At 37.3% G+C, this 21,149-nt stretch overlaps 1 protein-coding gene across 1 annotated transcript in view; it reads left to right on the forward strand.

Moving 5' to 3' along the window:
* The window catches only part of LOC107572399 (calcium/calmodulin-dependent protein kinase type 1-like), a 62,469-nt gene that overhangs the window by 29,564 nt on the left and 11,756 nt on the right, over positions 1 to 21,149 (forward strand). Inside the window, exons 3-4 of the mRNA XM_016258837.1 lie at positions 11,694 to 11,825; positions 17,544 to 17,618. Of these exons, the coding sequence (XP_016114323.1) occupies positions 11,694 to 11,825; positions 17,544 to 17,618 (207 nt within the window). The remainder of the gene's footprint in view (positions 1 to 11,693; positions 11,826 to 17,543; positions 17,619 to 21,149) is intronic.

Raw genomic sequence — 21,149 nt, forward strand, 5'->3', positions numbered from 1 at the left:
TACAGTTATGCTTATTATTGTGCTGTTAGCTTAGCAACATGTTAATGTCAAAAATCAATAGTGACGTGAAGTGACATGTGGCCAATTATGGTGACCCATACTAGGAATCAGTGCTCTGCGTTTAAAAGTGCACACACACACCCGGAGCAGTGGGCAGCCATTTTATGCTGCGGCGCCCGGGGAGCAGTTGGGGGTTCGGTGCCCTGCTCAAGGGTCTCACCTCAGTCGTGGTATTGAAGGTGGGAGAGAGCGCTGTACATTCACTCCCCCCACCTACAATCCCTGCCGGTACGAGACTCGAACCCGCAACCTTTGGGTTACGAGTCCGACTCTTCAACCATTAGGCCACGACTTCCCCCCCTTGGGTGTCTTATGCAGAACACATTTCTGTGGCATGTGAAGATTCACACATCTGAAGTGAAGGCTGTTCACACAGAATGTGTTTGTGCGTTTAAAAACAAACAAAAAAATGCAGGGCAGTAACAACTTTTTACTTTAGCACCACATTTTTAGAGCACTGTGTGACGCCTGAGGTGCTGTAAAAGACACAAAATGCAAGTGCAGCGCTCAAATGCGTCCATCTAGCACGTTTATACAGAAAAACAATAGAAAAGCAGCATAGTGCAATGCAAAAGTGCTTAAATGGCAGCTGCCGATGTAGACAGCTAGCAAGGCAGTTCGCTAGTTTTTGGAACAGAGCTAATAAATGTTCCTGTTGTTATGCATAGGTCATTGTGACTTTATTTTGAGTTGTAAAGCTTTTTTCTTTTCTTTTTTTCAGTTGTGAATAAAACATTTGTGTTAAATATAGTGTATAAGTCTTGTTTTATTCTAAAACTTGATCATGTGAAAAACTAGGTAATGTGATCTCAAACAATGAAATTACCTTTCATCTGACCATCATATGTAGGCTACACTTCATTAAAGGCCATGTGAAGTGAAGGTGACCCATACTTGGGGTATGTGCTCTGCATTTATCCCATCCGAAGTGCACACACACAGCAGTGAACACACACACCCGGAGCAGTGGGCAGCCATTTATGCTGCGGCGCCCGGGGAGCAGTTGGGGGTTCAGTGCCCTGTTCAAGGGCACTTCAGTCATGGTATTGAAGGTGGGAGAGATTGCTGTACATTCACTCCCCCCCCCCTACAATCCCTGCCGGTACGAGACTCAAACCCGCAACCTTTAGGTTACAAGTCCGACTCTCTAACCATTAGGCCATGATGAGCATTTGTCATTGAGCATTGGATGAGCACTATAATGTGGTCGATCAGGGTCGCACACAAACATTCACAAACAGTGGAAGTGAACATCCATGAAGGGCCCTTACAAAGAGTGTTCTTGGAATTCGCTTTTATTGTCTCCCCTCTTCTTTTCTGTTTGTCTAATCTAATTATTTGTCTGTTCATGTTTAATGGTAGTGTCTGCAGGCTAACCTCGGGGCTCGGCCGATGGCCAGGTGTGAGGTCACAACTCCTGTTTTGGAACCAAAAATATCCCGAGGGATCAATCAGTGCTGCTGTTTGTGAATGTTTGTGTGCGCCCCTGATCGACCACATTATAGTGCTCATCCACTATATGACTTCTGTGAATCACATGCCTAGTGGAACTGTTGATATCGTATGTATGCCAGAAGTATGTGTACAGCAACACTATTGCAATGACCTAAGGGAATAGGAAAGGCGTAGGCCTGTATAGTGAATAGCATTTTATAACACTAAAGAGAATTGCTTTTATTGTTCTTCTGGATTTTTCAGACCTCTGTTCTTAGTTGTATATTTTCAAAGAGTGTAGGATTGAGACAAACACACTAACTTACCAGTTGTCTGCTTTTATGTTCCCATAGCTAGCTCTAGACTGCTCATAGTATATTATATTCACTGTATATTATTATTAATGAATTGAACAATTTATTGAACATTGGTTTACCATATTGCTGTTGAGACTATATATAAAAGTCTTGAGAGAGTTTTGAGTTACACTGAAATTACTGATTTATCAGCAAGATCTTAAGATGTTATTCGAATTTGCTGAAATGACTTCATGAAAGCATCAGCAAGAATGTGTTTCAAAACTACAGACCAATCAGTACTATATCATTTACAGCTTGTTTCATTTTGTTAAACAGGTACTGGTTGTTATTGTAAACTAAAACTATTAAAATAGCCGTCATTAATTGAAATAAAGCTGAAATAAAATATAAACATTAGATGAAAAACTTTAATTAAAAAAATAAAATAAAATACAAATGAATAATGTTACCTTGGCAACTAACTGAAATTGAATAAGTTGAAGTACTTAAATTACTAAAACTAAAAGTGAAATAAAAATAAAGATGGATAGAAATACATACAAAAAAGACTAATAAATATAACAGAAGCATGTGACAAAATTACTAAAACTGTAAAATTAAAGCTGATTCAAAATATTAATAAATACCAAAAATAGTATATAAATAGTACTAAAATAACTAAAATATTTTAGTGAAAAAAATATATAAAATAAAATGTATAAAAATAAATAAAAATATATTTTTAGCAAATATAAAATCTATTGCTAAAAATACAAATTGATCATTCTTTTGCAGTGGGGACAGTGAAACAGATCATTTGATAAAGAAACTTAGAAATATAAATATTTCTAGCAAATATAAACATACATTGCTAAAATTGGTTATTCTTTTGTGGATTAGATTGGCCACCTTGTCTTTAAGAATCATAATCGGGCAATTAAAATGATTGGTTGTTTACCAGTTAACATGTTTAGCAATCAATGCTTACGAGTGTCTGCCTGTAGCATCTTTATGCAGGACGTCCCTTCTCCACTGTACTGTAAATAACAGGTTCATCCAAAAACACAGTGAAGGAGTTCTGGATCAGCCTGCCTTGTCCCAATCCAGATTACGCTGTACAAATGTAAAATGCACAATGCTGTTCTCAGATCAGCTGATCTCACACAGACTCTGTGAAACTAAACAGAGATATATGGCATCCGTCCAGAAACACTGGGCCGTCTGACTTGATTCACACGACTCGGTCTCAGTCTGGCCTCCAGCGCAAAAGCTGCACCTGCTTTTTGTTTATTTTGGGGAACGTTGCATAACGCAATCAGCACAAATGTCGGTTCTGTGTCGAGTCTGTGGGACCTGCACTGAACTGAACTGAATTTAGGCTGAGCACTGCCTCAGGAAGCAAGATATCATGTGGTGAGAGATGAATTATTAAATTGTTTGTGGTATCTAATTAGATTGGATTAAGTTTTCACACACCCTCGTGAAATTTGTTTGCCTCAGTGCTCTAATTTAATGTGAAGAAATCTTTTATAATATACCGGACATTCTTTTCCATGCAATTACATCAAAAAAGGAGCTTTAAGCTTCCAAAAAGACGTGGATGCACCATAAATGTATTATAAAATTAGCCATTTGATAACATTTTGTAATGAAACAGACCCGAATCAAATCTATTCAAAGAATTGGTTGATCCCGTTCACAAAAGAGGTGTAATTATCGGTTTACGATTACAGTTTGATCTGGTTGCAGTGATTAACAGCTCACTACTGTAGATAATAGAACTTGAACTATTCTTTTAAAATGAATTTCTAAGAAGTCTATTGCTTCTAAAGTGAGATGTGAGAGTCATGTAACACAGACTGGACGTTGCTCTCCCCCCTGCACTGCGCCTGAACTTCTCCAGCAGCCAAACCCAGCAAAGGCAAGACAAAATACCAACAGACTTATGTTAATGGACCATGAGAAAGAAAGAGAGAGAAATAGACACTATATTAATGGGAAAGAGTGATTAATGAAGGGAAAGAGAAGCTAAAGGATAGACTTTATTATAGACATTCTCCCAAAGACTGTTCCAAACAGTAGGCAGAAACATAATTCAGTTCAAGTCAGTTTTTGCAATACTGACAAAATGCTCGGTCGAATTAAAAATTAAAAGCATGACTGACATTGACAACATCAATTATGTTTAGCATTAATCAAAATTACAGTTTGTCAGGCATAACAAATTATATAATGTTTTGGAGTTCATCTCTGCCACCAGCGACCCTTTCTGTGACCTCTGTGTCATTCAGAAATTATAATCAGGAAGCCATAACAGACAGGCCTGTGTCGTAATCTAGTCCACAGCCCCTGCTTCCACCAGATGGCCATCCTCTTGTGTCTCTGACCGGAGAGGAATGTGCCGCTTTGCCAACATCCCACAGTTCCCAGCTCTGAACTATTGCTCTTGCTGAAGGCAAGGATCACTGTTACTATTAATCATACTTATGGGCTCTTAAGACTTGGACCAGTAAGCAATCACCTAGCAACCCTCTAGAACACCCTACAACCAAACAATACCCTAGCATAGAAATGCTCGCAAAATTTCAATATCCCTGGTAGCCCTTCAGGCAGGCACTCTTCAGATTTTGGAAGCCCGAAATGAATTTATCTAGCCCAACTAGAGTCATTTCGAGCCTTTCAGTCATTCATTCAACCGATTTGCTCAAATGGGTGAATTATTCAGGAACTATTCAAGTGACATTGAATGGGTCATCGAATCATTGACTCATGGTTAGTTCAAAACATGGATTCATAACACAGTAATACACAGTAAAAACAAACAATAGCCCTATTCAGACGGCAATTGTTTCTCATGTGGACGTCTGTAAAAATAAATTGAAATACCTCAGTGATAAAACTCATGGATTTGGATGGCGATTTATTCACAGTGGAGAAGCGAGTTCTGTGAACTGTTGCTCTTCCTGAAGGCAAGGATCACTGTTACTATTAATCATACTTATGGGCTCTTAAGACTTGGACCAGCAAGCAATCACCTAGCAACCCTCTAGAACACTTTACAACCAAACAATACCCAAGCATAGAAATGCTCGCAAAATTTCAAAATCCCTGGTAGCCCTTCAGGCAGGCACTCTTCAGATTTTGGAAGCCCGAAATGAATTTATCTAGCCCAACTAGCCCAAATAAAACAATCATTTTAATATATAGAAAATTGGATAGGAGTCGAAATGTCAATATCAAATATCAAGGAAGGGATTTTATTTCACTATTCACAGGGTATCTGCAGAACTTTTTAAAATGTTTATGACCCTTTTTAAGACCTGAACAATTAAAATGAACACCGTATGAGTGGCGTATGGCAATGTCTAAGGTAACACATTAATGACATGATTTACAGTTCAGAAACAGGTTTTCACAAAAACATAAAGTCTTATAAAATCACATTTCACATGTTAGCCTTTAAATTATTTTTAAGACAAGGTATGAGTCAAAAAGTATTATTTTCAAACATATTACTGTCTTCATTGATTTTAGAAGGCACATTAACTTGCTGCGTAAAACCATAAGAATGTAAGAACGGCAGAAATATAGTGCTTTCCCCGGTAAGCGCAGTACACAAAGCAGCGCTGCGCTCATAAACGCTACTTCATCAGGCATTATAGGAAAGACTGAATGAAAATGCAACTTTTCTGAAGACAGTCAGTTCCCTTCAGAGACACACTCAAAAAACTAACAAACAAAAAAAAACACTGATGCCGCGTTTTGACTTCGGAAGAAGTCCAGCGCTCATTGGTCATTTATTCAGTGAAATTATAGCCTTTTCGGGTTTAATCCAGCCGTATCGCGATTCTTGTCTTTCCGTCCCCAAATGTAAGCCCTCTTGAAATTATAATTAAAACTTTTCTGATACAATTGAAGGTATTTAAGACTTTTTATGGCCTTACATTTGATACAACGTAATTGTATTTAAATATTATAGTTTTCTGTTTCCTATCATATGAAATGATTGTATCCATGTTTACTACACTGTTATTTATACATTTTAATCAGTCGTAATACTAGTAAAAAAAAATTATTTATAAAACGGATAGTTCCGGTCCTTGATTCTGATTGGCTGAGCCGCGTTCTAAGCTGTTGTAAATTACTCTACAAACATACACCTGTGTTTACTTCTGTGTGTTACTCGGCAGCCACTTTGTTGGAACCACAACTGTTTCTGAGGAACTACATTGTTTGGTGGAAGAATACTGTTTTTATTAATATCAGTACACTTTATTTACTCTGTTTTATTCTGTGAAACCTTACTATGTATATGGAATAACCGTTTTATAAAAGCAATAAGCCCCAAGAAGCCGTGGTTTACAGTGAATTTATAACAGCTAAGAGGGTTTTACAACGCCCCTTAGCTGTTATAAATTCACTGTAAACCATGGCTTCTTGGGGATTATCGCTTTAGTATGCAACATCTGCATATATTTTTAGCTAGATAACATGTTTTTTTCTCACTTCACTGAAACTTCCTGTTTCAGTTCTACATTTGCAATCCTGCTAGTGTTAGACTAGTTTGTATGTGTTAGTGTGTAGTTTCCTTACAACAGAGCAACTGATACCAGATGTTGAACCATATTGCGTTTGACGAGGTCACAGCACTGCACAGTACTTGAGTAAAACAAGCATGTCTGGCATGTCTGTTTCACGCTCGTCATATCAATATCTGTGCGCCATCACGTTCAGTTGTGTGTCAGCACTAGTGTGGCATTGCTGTACACGAGCAAGTGCATGGCTGATGGGAAATGTCCTGTACGTGTCCTCAAAGGCTCAGCGTCGGCGGTTTAGCCCGCAGTTTTCTCCTGTCCTCTCTCCTGTCATGTGCTGAGGACACACATACGCATGCAGGCTTAACTGTGTATCATATCAATGTTTGTCCTCCATGGCTGTGCTGAGCTCTCTGGGATAAGTCTGCCTGGCCGGATCTGTGCTGCTGAGGAGCTATAATCACATCCTGTTTAATAATGAGTTTACTCTTAATCTTCATTCCATTCTCAAATATTGAACAGGCTGGGTGGTTTACTGATGATATAAGAGCTTTTAGGTCTGATCACGGATCTTCTGTTCAAATTGTGTCTTGTGACTGCATGGATCTTTGCATGTATTTGTAGAAAGACAACTGAAACAACACTCTGTAAAACATTGTTCACTTGACACTAGGGGAGTGCATTATTTACAAAAAATTATCTTGAGATATTTTGGGGGGTTTTGCTGAGTGTGTTTTTGTGCTGGTGTAGGCCTGTCGTTGACGGCTGACTCCTGAGGCTTGCATTAATTTCCAGTGACAGTTTTACCTTTAAGGGGATTTTTTCCTAACCTTATTAGATGTATGCATCGTCTTTTATTCCACATTCTTACATGTAGTCAATAAATGCAACTAGAATAGTACTACACTATAGACTGTTAACAATCGGTATCAACAAAATCCATTTTTGCAGTTCATAATTGGCACAGAAACTTTATCTTTTGTGATTTTTAGATCTAACAATTTAAGGACTTCGTAATATTTATATTTTATTTTATTTAATCTTTATTTCAGTTAAATATATTCAATTATATTAGTAATACACTATAAACTGTTACAAATCAAATGAAATCAGTATTAACAAAATCTGATAATTATTAAGTATTAACAAATTCAAAATATTTTTGCACTGCAGAAGTGTTACAGAAGCTTTACATGTTTAATGCAGCTCAGAGGTGGGTTGAATGCATTTACACGGCATTCACAATTGCATACATGATGTAATAAGATTCATTTTTTAAATATAACATTCTAAATATAGAAATATGAAATTATACTTTTAAATATGAAACAAGCCACTGGCTTGATGAGCGAGCCTTTCAGTCATTCATTCAACCGATTCGCTCAAATGGGTGAATCATTCAGGAACTATTCAAGTGACATTGAATGGGTCATCGAATCATTGACTCACGGTTTGTTCAAAACATGGATTCATAACACAGTAATACACAGTAAAAACAAACAATAGCCCTATTCAGACGGCAATTGTTTCTCATGTGGACGTCTGTAAAAATTAATTTAAATACATCAGTGATAAAACTCATGGATTTGGATGGCGATTTATTCACAGTGGAGAAGCGAGTTCTGTGATCCTACGAACCCGGGAACGCGATGCTGACGTGGCCAGTCGCATGATAGGCTGCTATAAATAAAATGTCATATGCTTGGAATGAGAATTAATTCATATTTAATAATATTCCATTTATTATTTAAATATTTGAATCTCCTGTTTTAAAATAGGAAAATATATGCGCTACAAATGGTTTTCTGTCTTGCATTTTATCTTTCAAAATGATGGATGTCATTAAAAATGTGGAGATTTGCAGAAATACGTTAAAGGGGTCATATGATGTTGCTAAAAATTTTGTGTATTTGGTGTAATGAAATGAAATGCGGTTTCAGATTAAAAAAAAAACATTCTTTTCCACATACTGTACATTATTGTTTCTCCTCTATGCCCCGCCTTTCTGAAACGCGTCGATTTTTACAAAGCTCATCGGTCTGAAAAGCGAGGTGTGCTCTGATTGGCCAGGTATCCAGTGCGTTGTGATTGGCCGAATACGTAGACATGTGGGGGCGTGTTTAAACGAGGCGTTTTAGGAGGGCGTGGACCAGTCTTAACTTTGATAAAGAATATCTCTTTGGTTTTGAGACTTTAGTCTTTGCAACTTCAGGGATCTTATCTATTCACAATCAGCTTGTAACACTCCAAAGAGAAATGAAAACTTGAAATCGCATCATATGACCCCTTTAATGCAACCTCTTATTTACATAAGGTGATGTAAGAAATCCACTGAAGCGAGTTGAAATAGATCCCAATTGCAGTTTAATGACATCCAAAAATGAGCAAAAACATAATAAAAAAAGACATGGCTTGGCATGGCATGGCTCCCACTCCTTGTGGTGGAGCAGTAATGATATATTGTTCTTGTAAATATTTTCCAGCATTTCAGTATTTAAATTTTTTTTTCAGTAATAAATATGCATGCAAATTACACCAAAGTGCAACAGTTACCGTATGGTGTTCGGCAGTGGTCAAAAATGATTTAAACATTGAATTTTGAATCAATTTCTTCTTGTAAACTCAGAGATGTGGATTCAGACGGCAATTCAATCACCACACGGCCTTGGTGTTTGTCAAAACCAGTAGGTAATTCGGCAGGGGATTTTTATGCGGGTGGTGGGAGAAAAACGCTGACATACTGGATTCAGGCGGCAATAGAATCACAGACTAACCCCTGTAAATGTTGAAAATCGTTTACGTCCCCATGAGAAACAACTACCATCTGAACTGAGCTAATATTGACAAAATTGTGTCTGAAATGTAACTCAAATAATGAATTCCTTGTTAATAGAACTGACAAAAAAAGTTTTTCCCCCATATCTTGAATAATGATTGCATTCAAACACCATATTAGTAGGACTCTCAAGACATGTTTTTTTTTTCTTTGTTTTTTTTTCCAAACTGAGTGACCTACTCTGTAATGTAAGCTCACACATCATTAAAACAACAATTACGATATTATTATACACAATATATATTGCACACCCATACCTGACACACACTCCTTTATTCAATGACTTATGGTTTTACCATCAGAAGAATAAACATTATGAAACTGAATTCTGAAACTCTTACATTTCAGACAAAATTTGGCCATGTTAGTCCATATTATATTCTCCTGCAGTGAAAATATATCCAGCCAACACAGAGTTACATATAATGTGTCTCTGACCAACACACACTAATGTTGTGTGTTATTTCCCGAATTAATCAGTTTTTGTTTGAATCAGAGAGTAGAATTTAGGGTGACCAGATGTCCCCCTTTTCCAGGGACAGCCCCGGTTTTTGATGTCCTGTCCCCAGAAATGTCCCCATTTACAGCACATTCAAAACAACACGCAAATACAACCCGACCAATCTAGCCAGCTGGCAATCGTATGATTGTGATTATTTTAAGCAGCAGAGTGCGCTGCGAGCTATACTGCTTACTTGGAGCAGAGAGCTATTATCATCAGTTATCAAAAGAGACGCCATTATTGGTTTCAAGGTTGTCATATACTAACTATAAACAACGTAATACTGTTTGTGTGCACTGTATAAGAAGGCATGATAAGGTTGCGGGATTGTTTCGCACACAATATTAAACATTCCTGAAACTTCCACCGTCACAACTCCAATATGAATAATTAAAAAAAATAATAAACTAATCAGTTACACTTGTGCAATTACATTTGCAGAAAGCACATACTTTGTGGTCAAAATGAGCCTAAAATGCAAAATAATAAGCCTGATTAGGGATAGAAAACATCCCTTTCCAAAAGCATAAACATACAATTTGAAAAATTGTAATTACTGTACTCACAGTTTGTGAAAATGTTAAAAATATTAAACATTTTTGTTAAATACAGTTTTATCTATCATACGCTCTCATATTTGTTTTATTTTTAATGTTTAATTTTAAAAAGTTACTATTTACTATTTTTCATAGTGGGATTTTTGGTGAATTGTATAAAAAAAGCTAGGGTAAGTTTGATCCTCAAACGTCACTGTAATTATTCATTATGATATTAATATATGGAACCCACAACAATTAAAAAAAACATACAACAATATATTGTCCCCATTTTTTACATAATCACAAGTGAGATTTCAGTGAGATTTTGACTGCTGAACTAGGAAATGTCCCCAGTTTTCATTTCAGAAATCTGGTCACCTTAATTTACATACTTCAACTGTTTCCTTAAACTCTTCTTGAGAACTTGTTGCCTGTGTTGTTATCATTTCAGAGGAATTCTGTTAACATCTGCTTGCTGTTTTCCTTCGCTTTCACTGATCCACTAGCTATAATGGTTAAATGTGATGTTTTTATGTTCAGCGATATGGAGTGACCTAAGAGCCAATGGGATTCCTTTGTGGACAGGGCCACAGAAATGGAAGCTAAATATTCTTGTCTCATTCACAGCTGGTTTAGATAAGAATGCAAATTTTCAATGGAAGAGTTTTATTGCTTACCATTGTGCCATGTTTTTTTCTGGTTAGGTCTTGTTGAGATAAGTATATCTGAGTCAACATTCAGTCCATCTGTGACTTTCACTGGAAAGATTTGACATTCATAGTAAAAGTAAAATAACGAGAGCTTTCCCAGCAGCATGTTATATGCCAACAATTTTAGGAATTTTGCGCATATGTATTTGTACCTTTAATGTTTTCGGGGTTGCCAACTTTTCTGACCCAGGAATCAGTGTTATTTAGAATTATTTATATGCTAGAATTAATTCATATTTTGATTAAGTTTTCATTTAAATTTCAGCTGAAGGTTTAGTAATTTTGCTATGTGCTTTTTTTTTTTTCTTTACATTTCTATGTAGCGTTAATTTATTTTATTTCAGTTTTAGTCATTTTAGTACTTATTTATTTCAGTTAGTTGCCAATGCGGCAATTCTAATTTTCATTTGTTAATATTATAGAAATGTAAAATAATTGAGTAATGTGTTATTTATATTTTATTTCATTTTTATTTCAAGTATCGAAAAATGACTCTTAGCCAACCCAGGGAACCCCAAGATTAAAAAAACAAGATTTTCTCAACACTAACCTTAATTAAAAATGAAATGAATAACAGCTTTCATCAAAAACATTAACTAACATTATTATATATTTCATTTCTTAATCTTTAGTTAATGTTTATTCAAACAGTCATGAAATGTTATTAAATGTATATGATATGTATAGTCTAAATGCTTTGTATATCTGTCCCTGTAGAACCTTCATGGACCCCTGGTTTTACTGAATTCTGAATGATTATATGGATCTTGTCTTACAGAGGGGCTTTTTCTGAGGTGATGCTCGCAGAAGAGAAGAGGACGAGAAAACTAGTGGCGATAAAATGCATCCCGAAAAAAGCTCTGGAGGGGAAGGAGAACAGCATTGAAAATGAGATTGCTGTGCTCCACAAGTGAGTCCTTAAAACAGCGAGTTTCAGATCACTTACAGATGTTTATGACATACACACACACACACACACATTAAATATCACCACCTACTATCTGTATGAGAAGTTCTTCATCTATATGTAACAGCCGTGTTATCTCAGGGTGAGAGGACAGTAAGTGATTTGTGCGTGTGTTAAGAATCTTATGTTTAAACCTCTGGAATCATAAAGCTCTGTGGGAATGACTGAAGCCGGAGCAGCTGATGCTATTTTTAGTGTCTGGGTTGCCCGGGTTACCACAGGCAAAGAGGCACAGTATTTGCAGCGATTTGAGGCGACGTGTGAATGAGGAAGCACTCACAGTCTGCTGCAAAGTCATATTTCTAAACAATATCTGCTGGCACCAGTGAAAGGGGCTTAGAATTAAACTAGGGTATTAAACAATCGACTGCATCCTCATTTATTTATTTAACTCTGTTGCAAAACCTAATGAGCTGTCCTACTTAAACAGCAATTTAAAGCATCATTGAGTTCAACGTGAAGACTGTTCCAAAAGGTAGGCTGCAACATTATGTTGCCTTCTAAGGTACCTCATTCTGGAGAGAGAAAAAAATGCATCCTTTATGGAGAAGGACAGAACAGAATGCACTGATACAGTGTAAGTGAAAAAAAGATGGTGAACAAGTTGAATGACATTTTGTGAAATATAAAATGTTACTTTTCACTCGACACCAAAAATAATAAAGTTCAATCTATTTAAAAAAATGAACAATTCGTACTCAGTATTTGTGTGTGATGTGTATTTTATGCAAATTAATGGAAATAGTGACAAATATTTTCTTCCATACTGCGACATATGTAGGGCAGGGACTTGGTTCTGTCCATTAGATGTTGATTGGATGGAGGTTAAATTTCAATGTGAGCTTGCAGTCGATTGTAAGAAAGGGGCGGGCTTAATACAGACAAAATGATTGGTGAAGTCCAGCCTACAACTCTATCGAGAAGTCTGGAAAAAACAAATCCATCCAAAGTGGCAATTTTGCATGAAATGTTATGAAATATTATGAATTTGATTATCATTCAACACCGAAAAGTATTTAGTTTTAAGTACACCAATACTGCATCCATTGCGTCCTAAGTGTTTTCTCATTGACACACCCGACTTTGTGGTGACGTTCATGTGTGTTTAAGTCATAAATCTCGTAGATCTTTCCAGCATGACTTGAACGCAGCAGTGTATCCGAGTGAAATTAATATCTAAAAAGAAGAAATGTAAAGGGTTGTGGTTGATGAAGTCAGACTTGAATGCGAGCTTGTAGTCAGTTGTAAAAATGATGCAGGGTTTAAGTATAATGAATGATTTGAGATGTTTGCCGTATATCAGAAGTCTGTTGAATGTTGCTGAAATTACATACAAATAATAAATAAACAAATCTTTCGCAATAAGATCAATTAAAGAAAATAGATTGGGTGAATTTCCTTTTCATTAGGATTTACCATTAAGTCATTAACTTAGCAACATGTCAACACTAACCTGGAATAGAGTCAAATGAGCCTTGGTTCTTATGAGTGTGTTTTTTGTAGTATGTGTAAAGTTGCTGCTTATGATGATCATTGTATGAGATTCTGTTTTAGTTCGCAAGCTGTCTAAGAAGGCAGCTGCCCATGTAGTGCATATAGACAGCAAGGCAGCTCTAGTAGTTCAACTCAACTGGACAGATTAGCTGTCATTTGTCCCCCAGTCTTTATCACCCACAGAGATGGTGCAGCAGGATTGCGATGTCAGCATTGTGTAAGACATCCAGATTATGTCACTGAATCCGACAGGGTGTCCTCAAGGAAAGACATGCTTACTGACCTTACTGCGCACACCAGAGCTCAGGGCATTCTGGGACAGCTTGAGGGCCATGCTTATATCTGCTGTCAGCAAGTGCAAGATCTGTCTATGTAGTTTAAAACGGGGTTATTATAGTTTGGAAAAAATTTTTACAGTCTCTTTTTATTTTCTTTTGTTGCCAATTTCATTTGGTTTTAATGATTCATACATCATGTTCATTTTGTTTGTATTAGGGGTGTCACAGTATACCAATACTGACGTTATGCTATTTAAATAAATGAAATATTATCTTGTTAATACTACACATACAATAATGTTACTATTAACTAGGGTTGTGGTATTGCACCTTAATGCTGGTTGTGCGGGTATTTCAAGTGTAACTAATTGGCCTTAAAAGGACAGAAACAAAATAAAGAATAAAGAATAGATTAATTTGATAGCTTTATTTATTTATTGAAATGTCGATAGATATTGCAATAATATCATATGATATCATTATAACATCATATCATTATGAATTATTTTGGCCACTATAATAATGTAGTGAAAATCTGATATTGTGACAGCCATAGTTTTTTTTTTTTTTTTATGTTTCAAAAATATATCACTTCAAATGGTCACATGTACCGTACTGAAAAAGCACCATGCTAAATCATTACCATTAAAATTTAAGTTCAATGCGTATACCGTGCTTGTGAGTAATGAAATGAGGTAAAACTATATAATGGCTTCTACATTCATAAGTAAATTGTGATACCATAATTCTAAGCATTTATGATTCAGCAGCACAGACGTGATCGGCTTAAATCTGGTGTCAGATGGCCGCACCAGAGAGAAACTAGTCTGGATCTGTCCAAGTTTGCAAAGTTCATGGCACTGAATCTTTGAAATTTATTTTGAGTTTAGTTAAACTATTCTATGTAAAAGTTTATTTTACACTGTCCTTGTTACACGTTACTTGTACTTATGATTCATAATTACAAGTATCTAACCCTAAACCAAACCTTAACCATAAACCCTTAACCTATAGAAAGTATGTGTTGTTTATTAAAGAAATAATTTACCAAAAAATTCAGATGTGCTTAAATGTACTCACCTTTAGGCCATCCAAGATGTAGATGAGTTTGTTTCTTCATCTGAACAGATTTGGAAAAAGATTATTGTTACACCACTTGCTCACCAATGGATCCTCTGCAGTGAATGGGTGCCGTCAGAATGAGCGTCCAAACAGCTGATAAAAACATCCCAATAATCCACAGATTTAAGTAATCCACACGACTCCAGTCCATCAATTAATGTCTTGTGAAGTGAAAAGCTGCATGTTTGTAAGAAGCAAATCATCGTTGTGTTTCCACACATCCGTCAAGTAATCAATCATTTTAACTTCAAACGAGTCTCCTTTTCCAAATCCATAAACTTTTTGGAAAATGTTTTTTTATCACCTTTCGTTCTGACGGCACCCATTCACTGCAGAGGACCCATTGGTGAGCAAGTGATGTAATGCTAAATTTGGGCAAAATTTCTCCAAATCTGTTTCAATGAAGAAACAAACTCATCTTCATCTTGGATGGCCTGACGGTGAGTAAATTTTCAACACATTTTCATTTTTGAGCGAACTATTCCTTTGATATTTCTGATATTACTGTTTATTACTATTCCTTCAATAACACATCAGTACTTTGATTGATAGTACTTTTATGTGAAATTGCATTGTAACACGGACACCTGAAAATTAAAGTGTAACCCAATGCTCAAATTCATTAACAATAATAACCTTGCTTTGGATTCATGCCATCTCTGACTGCCCACGGTTGTGTGGGTGTGAGTGGTGTGTAGATTAGAAGAAGGCACAAACGAGGCCACCGCTATGCCTGAAAGGGGAGGAGGCGAGAAGGGCAGTGGGTGAGTGTACGTGTTGCTGACAGGAGAGAAAGAATGAGAATGAGTGGAAGAGAGACTCTGTGACTCATTCAGGTGTTTCTGTCGTGTCGTATTGGGGAGGTGTGTGGGATTCCACCGTTTGGCTCAATTAGAGCCCACACATGTCACACAACATTCATCCAGTCAATGAAAATCAGCTGGGCTGTTGATGACTGTTGTGGGGGCAGTGAAGACCGAGACTCAGGGGTTATGGAAGAACATGTGTGACATTAGTTTATACGTTTTGCTTTAACTCTTCTTTATTATGCACTAGATTAATACAAAATCCACCCCCTCATAGATTTTAGTCAGAATAGACGGGATATTTAATTGAACACAAGGCTGTGTGGGAGGGAGGTACAGTCTGTTCAATATGTCACAAGCTGCGTTCTGGTTCTCTGGCTTCCTACGCAATGTTCACTGCTTCCTGCACTGATGAGGAGATTTCTTAAAGAGTTTACTTCACATTAAGTGATTCGTTCATTTGGAGTTCCCTGAAACGTCGTCAAAGATGAAACTTGCATCAGGCAGATTTTAAATTGAGTACATTTATAAACATTTATAAAATAAATAAAAAAAGACTATTATCAAATAAATTACAATTACTATATTTTCATAGATAAATGTGTATTATGCACCTATGTTTATTTATATAAAAATATACTACCATTCAGATGTTTATAATGTATTACAATTTAAAATAACTTTTTTCAATTTTAATATATTTTAAAAATGTAATTGATTTCAGATGTCAAAGCTGAATTTTCAGCATCATTACTCCAGTCTTCAGTTTTACATGAACCTTCAGTAATCATTCTGATATGCTGATTTGCTGCTTAAGAAATATGTCTTATTATGATCATTGTTGAAAACAGTTATGCTGCTTAATATTTTTTTGTGGAAACTGTGTGTATTTTTGTAACATTATAAATGTCTTTACTGTCAATTTTGATCAATTTAATGTGTCCTTCCTAAATAAAAATATTAATTTTATTCAAAAAAATAAATAAAAAAGTACTGACACCAAACTTTGTGAATAAAAATAATAAAAATCAGACTACAATATATTTAGTGACTGTTTAGTTTACTGTTGTGGTTTTAACAATATAAAATTAGTGTTTGAGTTAATCCTTAATAAAAGAAACATTACATACAAAGTTTTGTACTTTGTCTTATCTAATTTTCCAATGCTATTTTGCTTAAAATACGTTTTATTATTGTGATTCATCGCAGAGCTGGAAGTTTTGGTCGATGGCTAGGAACATTTTATTTGAAGAATGTTTTGAAATCCTCAGAAGAAGAAAATGGGTAGGGAAAATACTTATGGAATCACTGAAGGCCATTGATTAAATTAAAGATGAAACACTTTAGTGAGATGTTTTTGCCCATTGCCTTCTCACTACAAGTGTCACGCTGTGCCAGTTGCTCTGGAAATGTCACATTAAGTTGTTGTTAGTAACATGTCTTACACTATGTTTGTAATAGGCATGAGACATTTGATGGAACCAAATGAGAGCTCTACCCCAACCCCCCCCCCTCTCTGGTTTTCCTCTCATTCTTTTTCTCAGTAGTCAATGCACTCAGACCTGGTTTCATATTTACATTGCATCTCAGGCTATAGGCAACAGGAAATCTGATTCCAGATCCCCTTGGTAAATATTTATGAAGCATCTCTGGGTCAGTTTAAAGGTCTAGACTCTAGAGCATTGTGAAAGAGATTTGTCTGAATGAGTAGAGATCTGGTGTCAGATCAGCTCTCATGGAGACAAACTGATTAAAGCTATTAGTATGAGCTGTGAGGCTGCAGTAACACAAATATTAATTATAACACTCCATGACACTTTTGGCTCCACCCAAACAAATTTGCATGCTGTGTATCAGTTACGTGCCTTAAAGGAATATTTCAGGTTCAACACATTTTATGCTCAGTTGGCAGTCCTTGTGTCATATTTGTTAAGTCATGTATTTTTTTCTTTCTCTCCTAGGATTAAACATGCCAACATAGTTTCCCTGGAGGACATCTATGAGAGTAAATCACACCTCTACCTTGTCATGCAACTGTGAGTGATTAATTATTAATTTTAACTTTGCTATCGCCCCATATTTTCATGATTTTCACACGGAGTATGTGAGCAACCTCCAAACAATTCAGCTATTATCTAGTGCAGCTGCCATGTGCTGGTTGCCGTTTTTAGCTCCTTATCTCAAACTCATTAATTTCCATGACTTAAAGGCTCTCCAAGTTTAGATATTGTGTGGCTTTTATGGTAAATAAATCTCCAAAGATCTCAATGCAGGCCAAAAGCCCATGTATATAACAAATAAAAATGCAAAGGCATTATTACAATATTTTAATTGCTACTATGCATAAATGTAGACATTTAGACCCAAAACATTCTCTATAAGTACATGAATGCAAACACTTTCATTGTATTCTAAAATATGTCAGAATTCATCCATAACACAATGCAAGAATGTGTTGCATTCTCAGCCTGAGGGAGTGCTACAGTGGCATTTGTCATGTTTTAACAAAGTGCACTTACATTAATGTGGTGACTACTAAATAATCAAACTAAAAAAACTGAATAAAAAACTGAAACTTATTTTACCTGTTGTTTGTTATTTGATATTACTTTTAAAATTCATATATTTTACACATACTAAATCTCAGTGTCATCTTCACAAATGTGTAAGGACAAAAATATTCAAATATGTGACATTAAAGCATATTTGAGTTTCCATAAATGCTTATCAGTACATTCACAGCGCATAATTTAAAGACAACAGAAGTAAATATACAATTCTGCTACTTAATTCCTACTTAAATGGATCAAAAACTCTTAAGTTCTACTCTTAAGCACTCCTAAGTTCAACTTATTGCATTTATTATACATTTAAATTACAATGCATTTTTCGTTTAATCATTAATAATATGCAATTAAGTGTCGAAAACATTACATTCATTTCACACTTAATTATAGTATTTTAAAGTATATTATTTCTGTAATAAGTACTCTTTTTAAAAGTATGCTAAAGTGTTCTTTTTCACAATGGTTACAGTAGGTTTCTCAAATTATTGTGTCCAAAGCAGCATGCCAAGAGCGAGCTAGAGTAACAGACCAAAAAGTGTTCTTGTCATTTTCTCTGAACTCAAGATCTACTGATAGATCACACAGAGAAAGAGCAAAATGACCATGTATGGGTAAATACTAGAAGAGGGGCGGTCAGTTAAAATAATGACAGACTGTTTAAAGGGGTCATATGACATTGCTAAAAAGAACATTATTTTGTGTATTTGGTGTAATGAAATGTGTTTATGTGGTTTAAGGTAAAAAAAAAAAAACATTATTTTCCACATACTGTACATTATTGTATCTCCTCTATGCCCTACCTTTCTGAAATGCGTCGATTTTTACAAAGCTCATCGGTTTGAAAAGCGAGGTGTGCTCTGATTGGCCAGCTATTTAGTGTGTTGTGATTGGCCAAATTCCTGAAGCGTGAGACGGAAATGTTACGCCCCTCACCATACTGTGATGCCGTGTCCCGGCACGATGAGATAAAACCAATAAAACCCATTATAAACGAGGCATTTGTTGCATCCAGTGGGGACATAATTACTGATTATAATTACTTATACTGTCTTTATTGCGTTGCATTGCGTTGCATCGCGCCGCGTAAACATAAAACCATGTCTGCATTTGTGATCGGAGAAACGACAAACAACAAGCGCTACTCTACACTGCTCAAATACAGTTGCTGTGAGTCAGCATTATTTGTCAGCATCATAGACTGTATAGGGTCAGCATGCGCGCCGAAGGGGAAAGGGGAACTGAATTCACCGGAACACCGGCATAGGCTACTCTCCCAGGAAACAGTCCTCGTCCTCCGTAAAATGCCTTGCACACAATCTGAATATTTGGTTTGAACTGTTCTGGAACAGCGTTGTAAATGCAACTTAACCACTGATTTCTAGTTGTGTCCTCTTTTGGAAGGCCAAACAAAGTAGTTTCGCTTTCACAACGAAACACACAGCATCTCCACAACATAGCGGCGGCGGCAACAATACTACAGCGAGAATCAAAGCTACGCCTTTGTTCTTTGCGTATACATTTGGGCGGTTATGCAAATCTTCCCACAAAGTGACATAGAGGGGGCGTGTTTAAACGAGGCATTTTAGGAGGGCGTGGATGAGTCTTAACTTTTATAAAGAATATATCTTTGGGTTTGAGACTTTAGTCTTTGCAACTTTAGGGATCTTATCTATTCACGAACAGCTTGTAACACTCCAAAGAGAAAGGAAAACGTCTCCAGGTTACGTATGTAACCATGGTTCCCCAAAGGGAACGAGATGCTGCGTCGAAACATTATGGGAACGCCTCCAGCGTGACCACGCTCTGAATCACGTGTGTAATCAGTCCAATGAATGGGCGAGACGTCACGGGCGGGGTGACGTAGCGACCAGGAAGCATAAAAGCACGTGCGGTGAAACCGGTTTCAGCTTCTAGGAGTGAAGCAAGCGCTGGCAGGGATGCCGGAAGTATGGCCCTGAGACACAGCGTCTCGTTCCCTTCGGGGAACCATGGTTACATACGTAACCTGGAGACGTTCCCCTTCAGGAACTCGAGCTGCGTCGAAACGCTACGGGAACGAGAATGCCCACGCCGCCAGACTTGCAAATTCCTGCCTAGTGTGGAAGAGCACAACTGAGGTGAGAGAAAAGGGAGCCAGGAATGGCTAAAGTAGGCGGGGTCCGCCGTCCCGAAGGCCAACTTCTGGAGGAGTGAGCCTTGACCCCCGAAGGAGAGGGGAGATCACTGATGGGATTCTCCCATGGAGCGCCGTCGAGGAGAGGAATCAGGTCCGAGAACCATACTCGGCCCGGCCAGAACAGGGCTCCTGGCAGTCGACTGACCTCGTTCCAGCGCTCTCTCTCCAGAACTTCCGGGAGCAGAACAATCGGGGGAAAGGTGTACAGACGAAGCCTCAGCCATGTCTGCACCATGGCATCCAGCCCCAGTGGAGCTGGATGAGTCAGAGAGAGAACCAGAGGGGACCGTGCGATATCATCTGAGTTCAAAGCTTGAAACACGGCCAGCATCTCCAGTCAACTATGCAGTGACCAGGAGCTCCCAGCACCAGGCCCTGACATAAGAACCAAGGTTTCCTTCACATGTACACGTAGGCACCGCCGTGTGACCTTGAGCATGCAAAGAGGATTTCCCCTCGGGAGAACCCCTTGGTTTTAAGCCACCACTGTAGGGGTCTCATGTACAGCAGGCCAAAAGTAACCACGTTGGATGCGGCTGCCATCAGACCCAGCAGTCTGGAACTGCTTGACAGTGAGTGACCGGCCTTCTCTCACTTATTCGCGACAAGGATCGACTCGATCCGAGCAGGAGACATGCATGCCTACATCGTGATCGAATCCCACACCACGCCCAGATAAGTGGTTCTCTGTACTGGAGAAAGCAGACTTTTCTTGACGTTCAGTCTTAACCCCAGCTCTTTCATGTGAGCGAGAACGACATCTCGATGTCGAACCGCCATGTGCTCTGATTGAGCTAATATCAACCAATCGTCGATGTGGTTGA

Source organism: Sinocyclocheilus grahami, unplaced genomic scaffold, assembly GCF_001515645.1.
Source record: "Sinocyclocheilus grahami isolate Dianchi unplaced genomic scaffold, SAMN03320097.WGS_v1.1 scaffold1746.1, whole genome shotgun sequence".
NCBI lineage: Eukaryota > Metazoa > Chordata > Actinopteri > Cypriniformes > Cyprinidae > Sinocyclocheilus > Sinocyclocheilus grahami.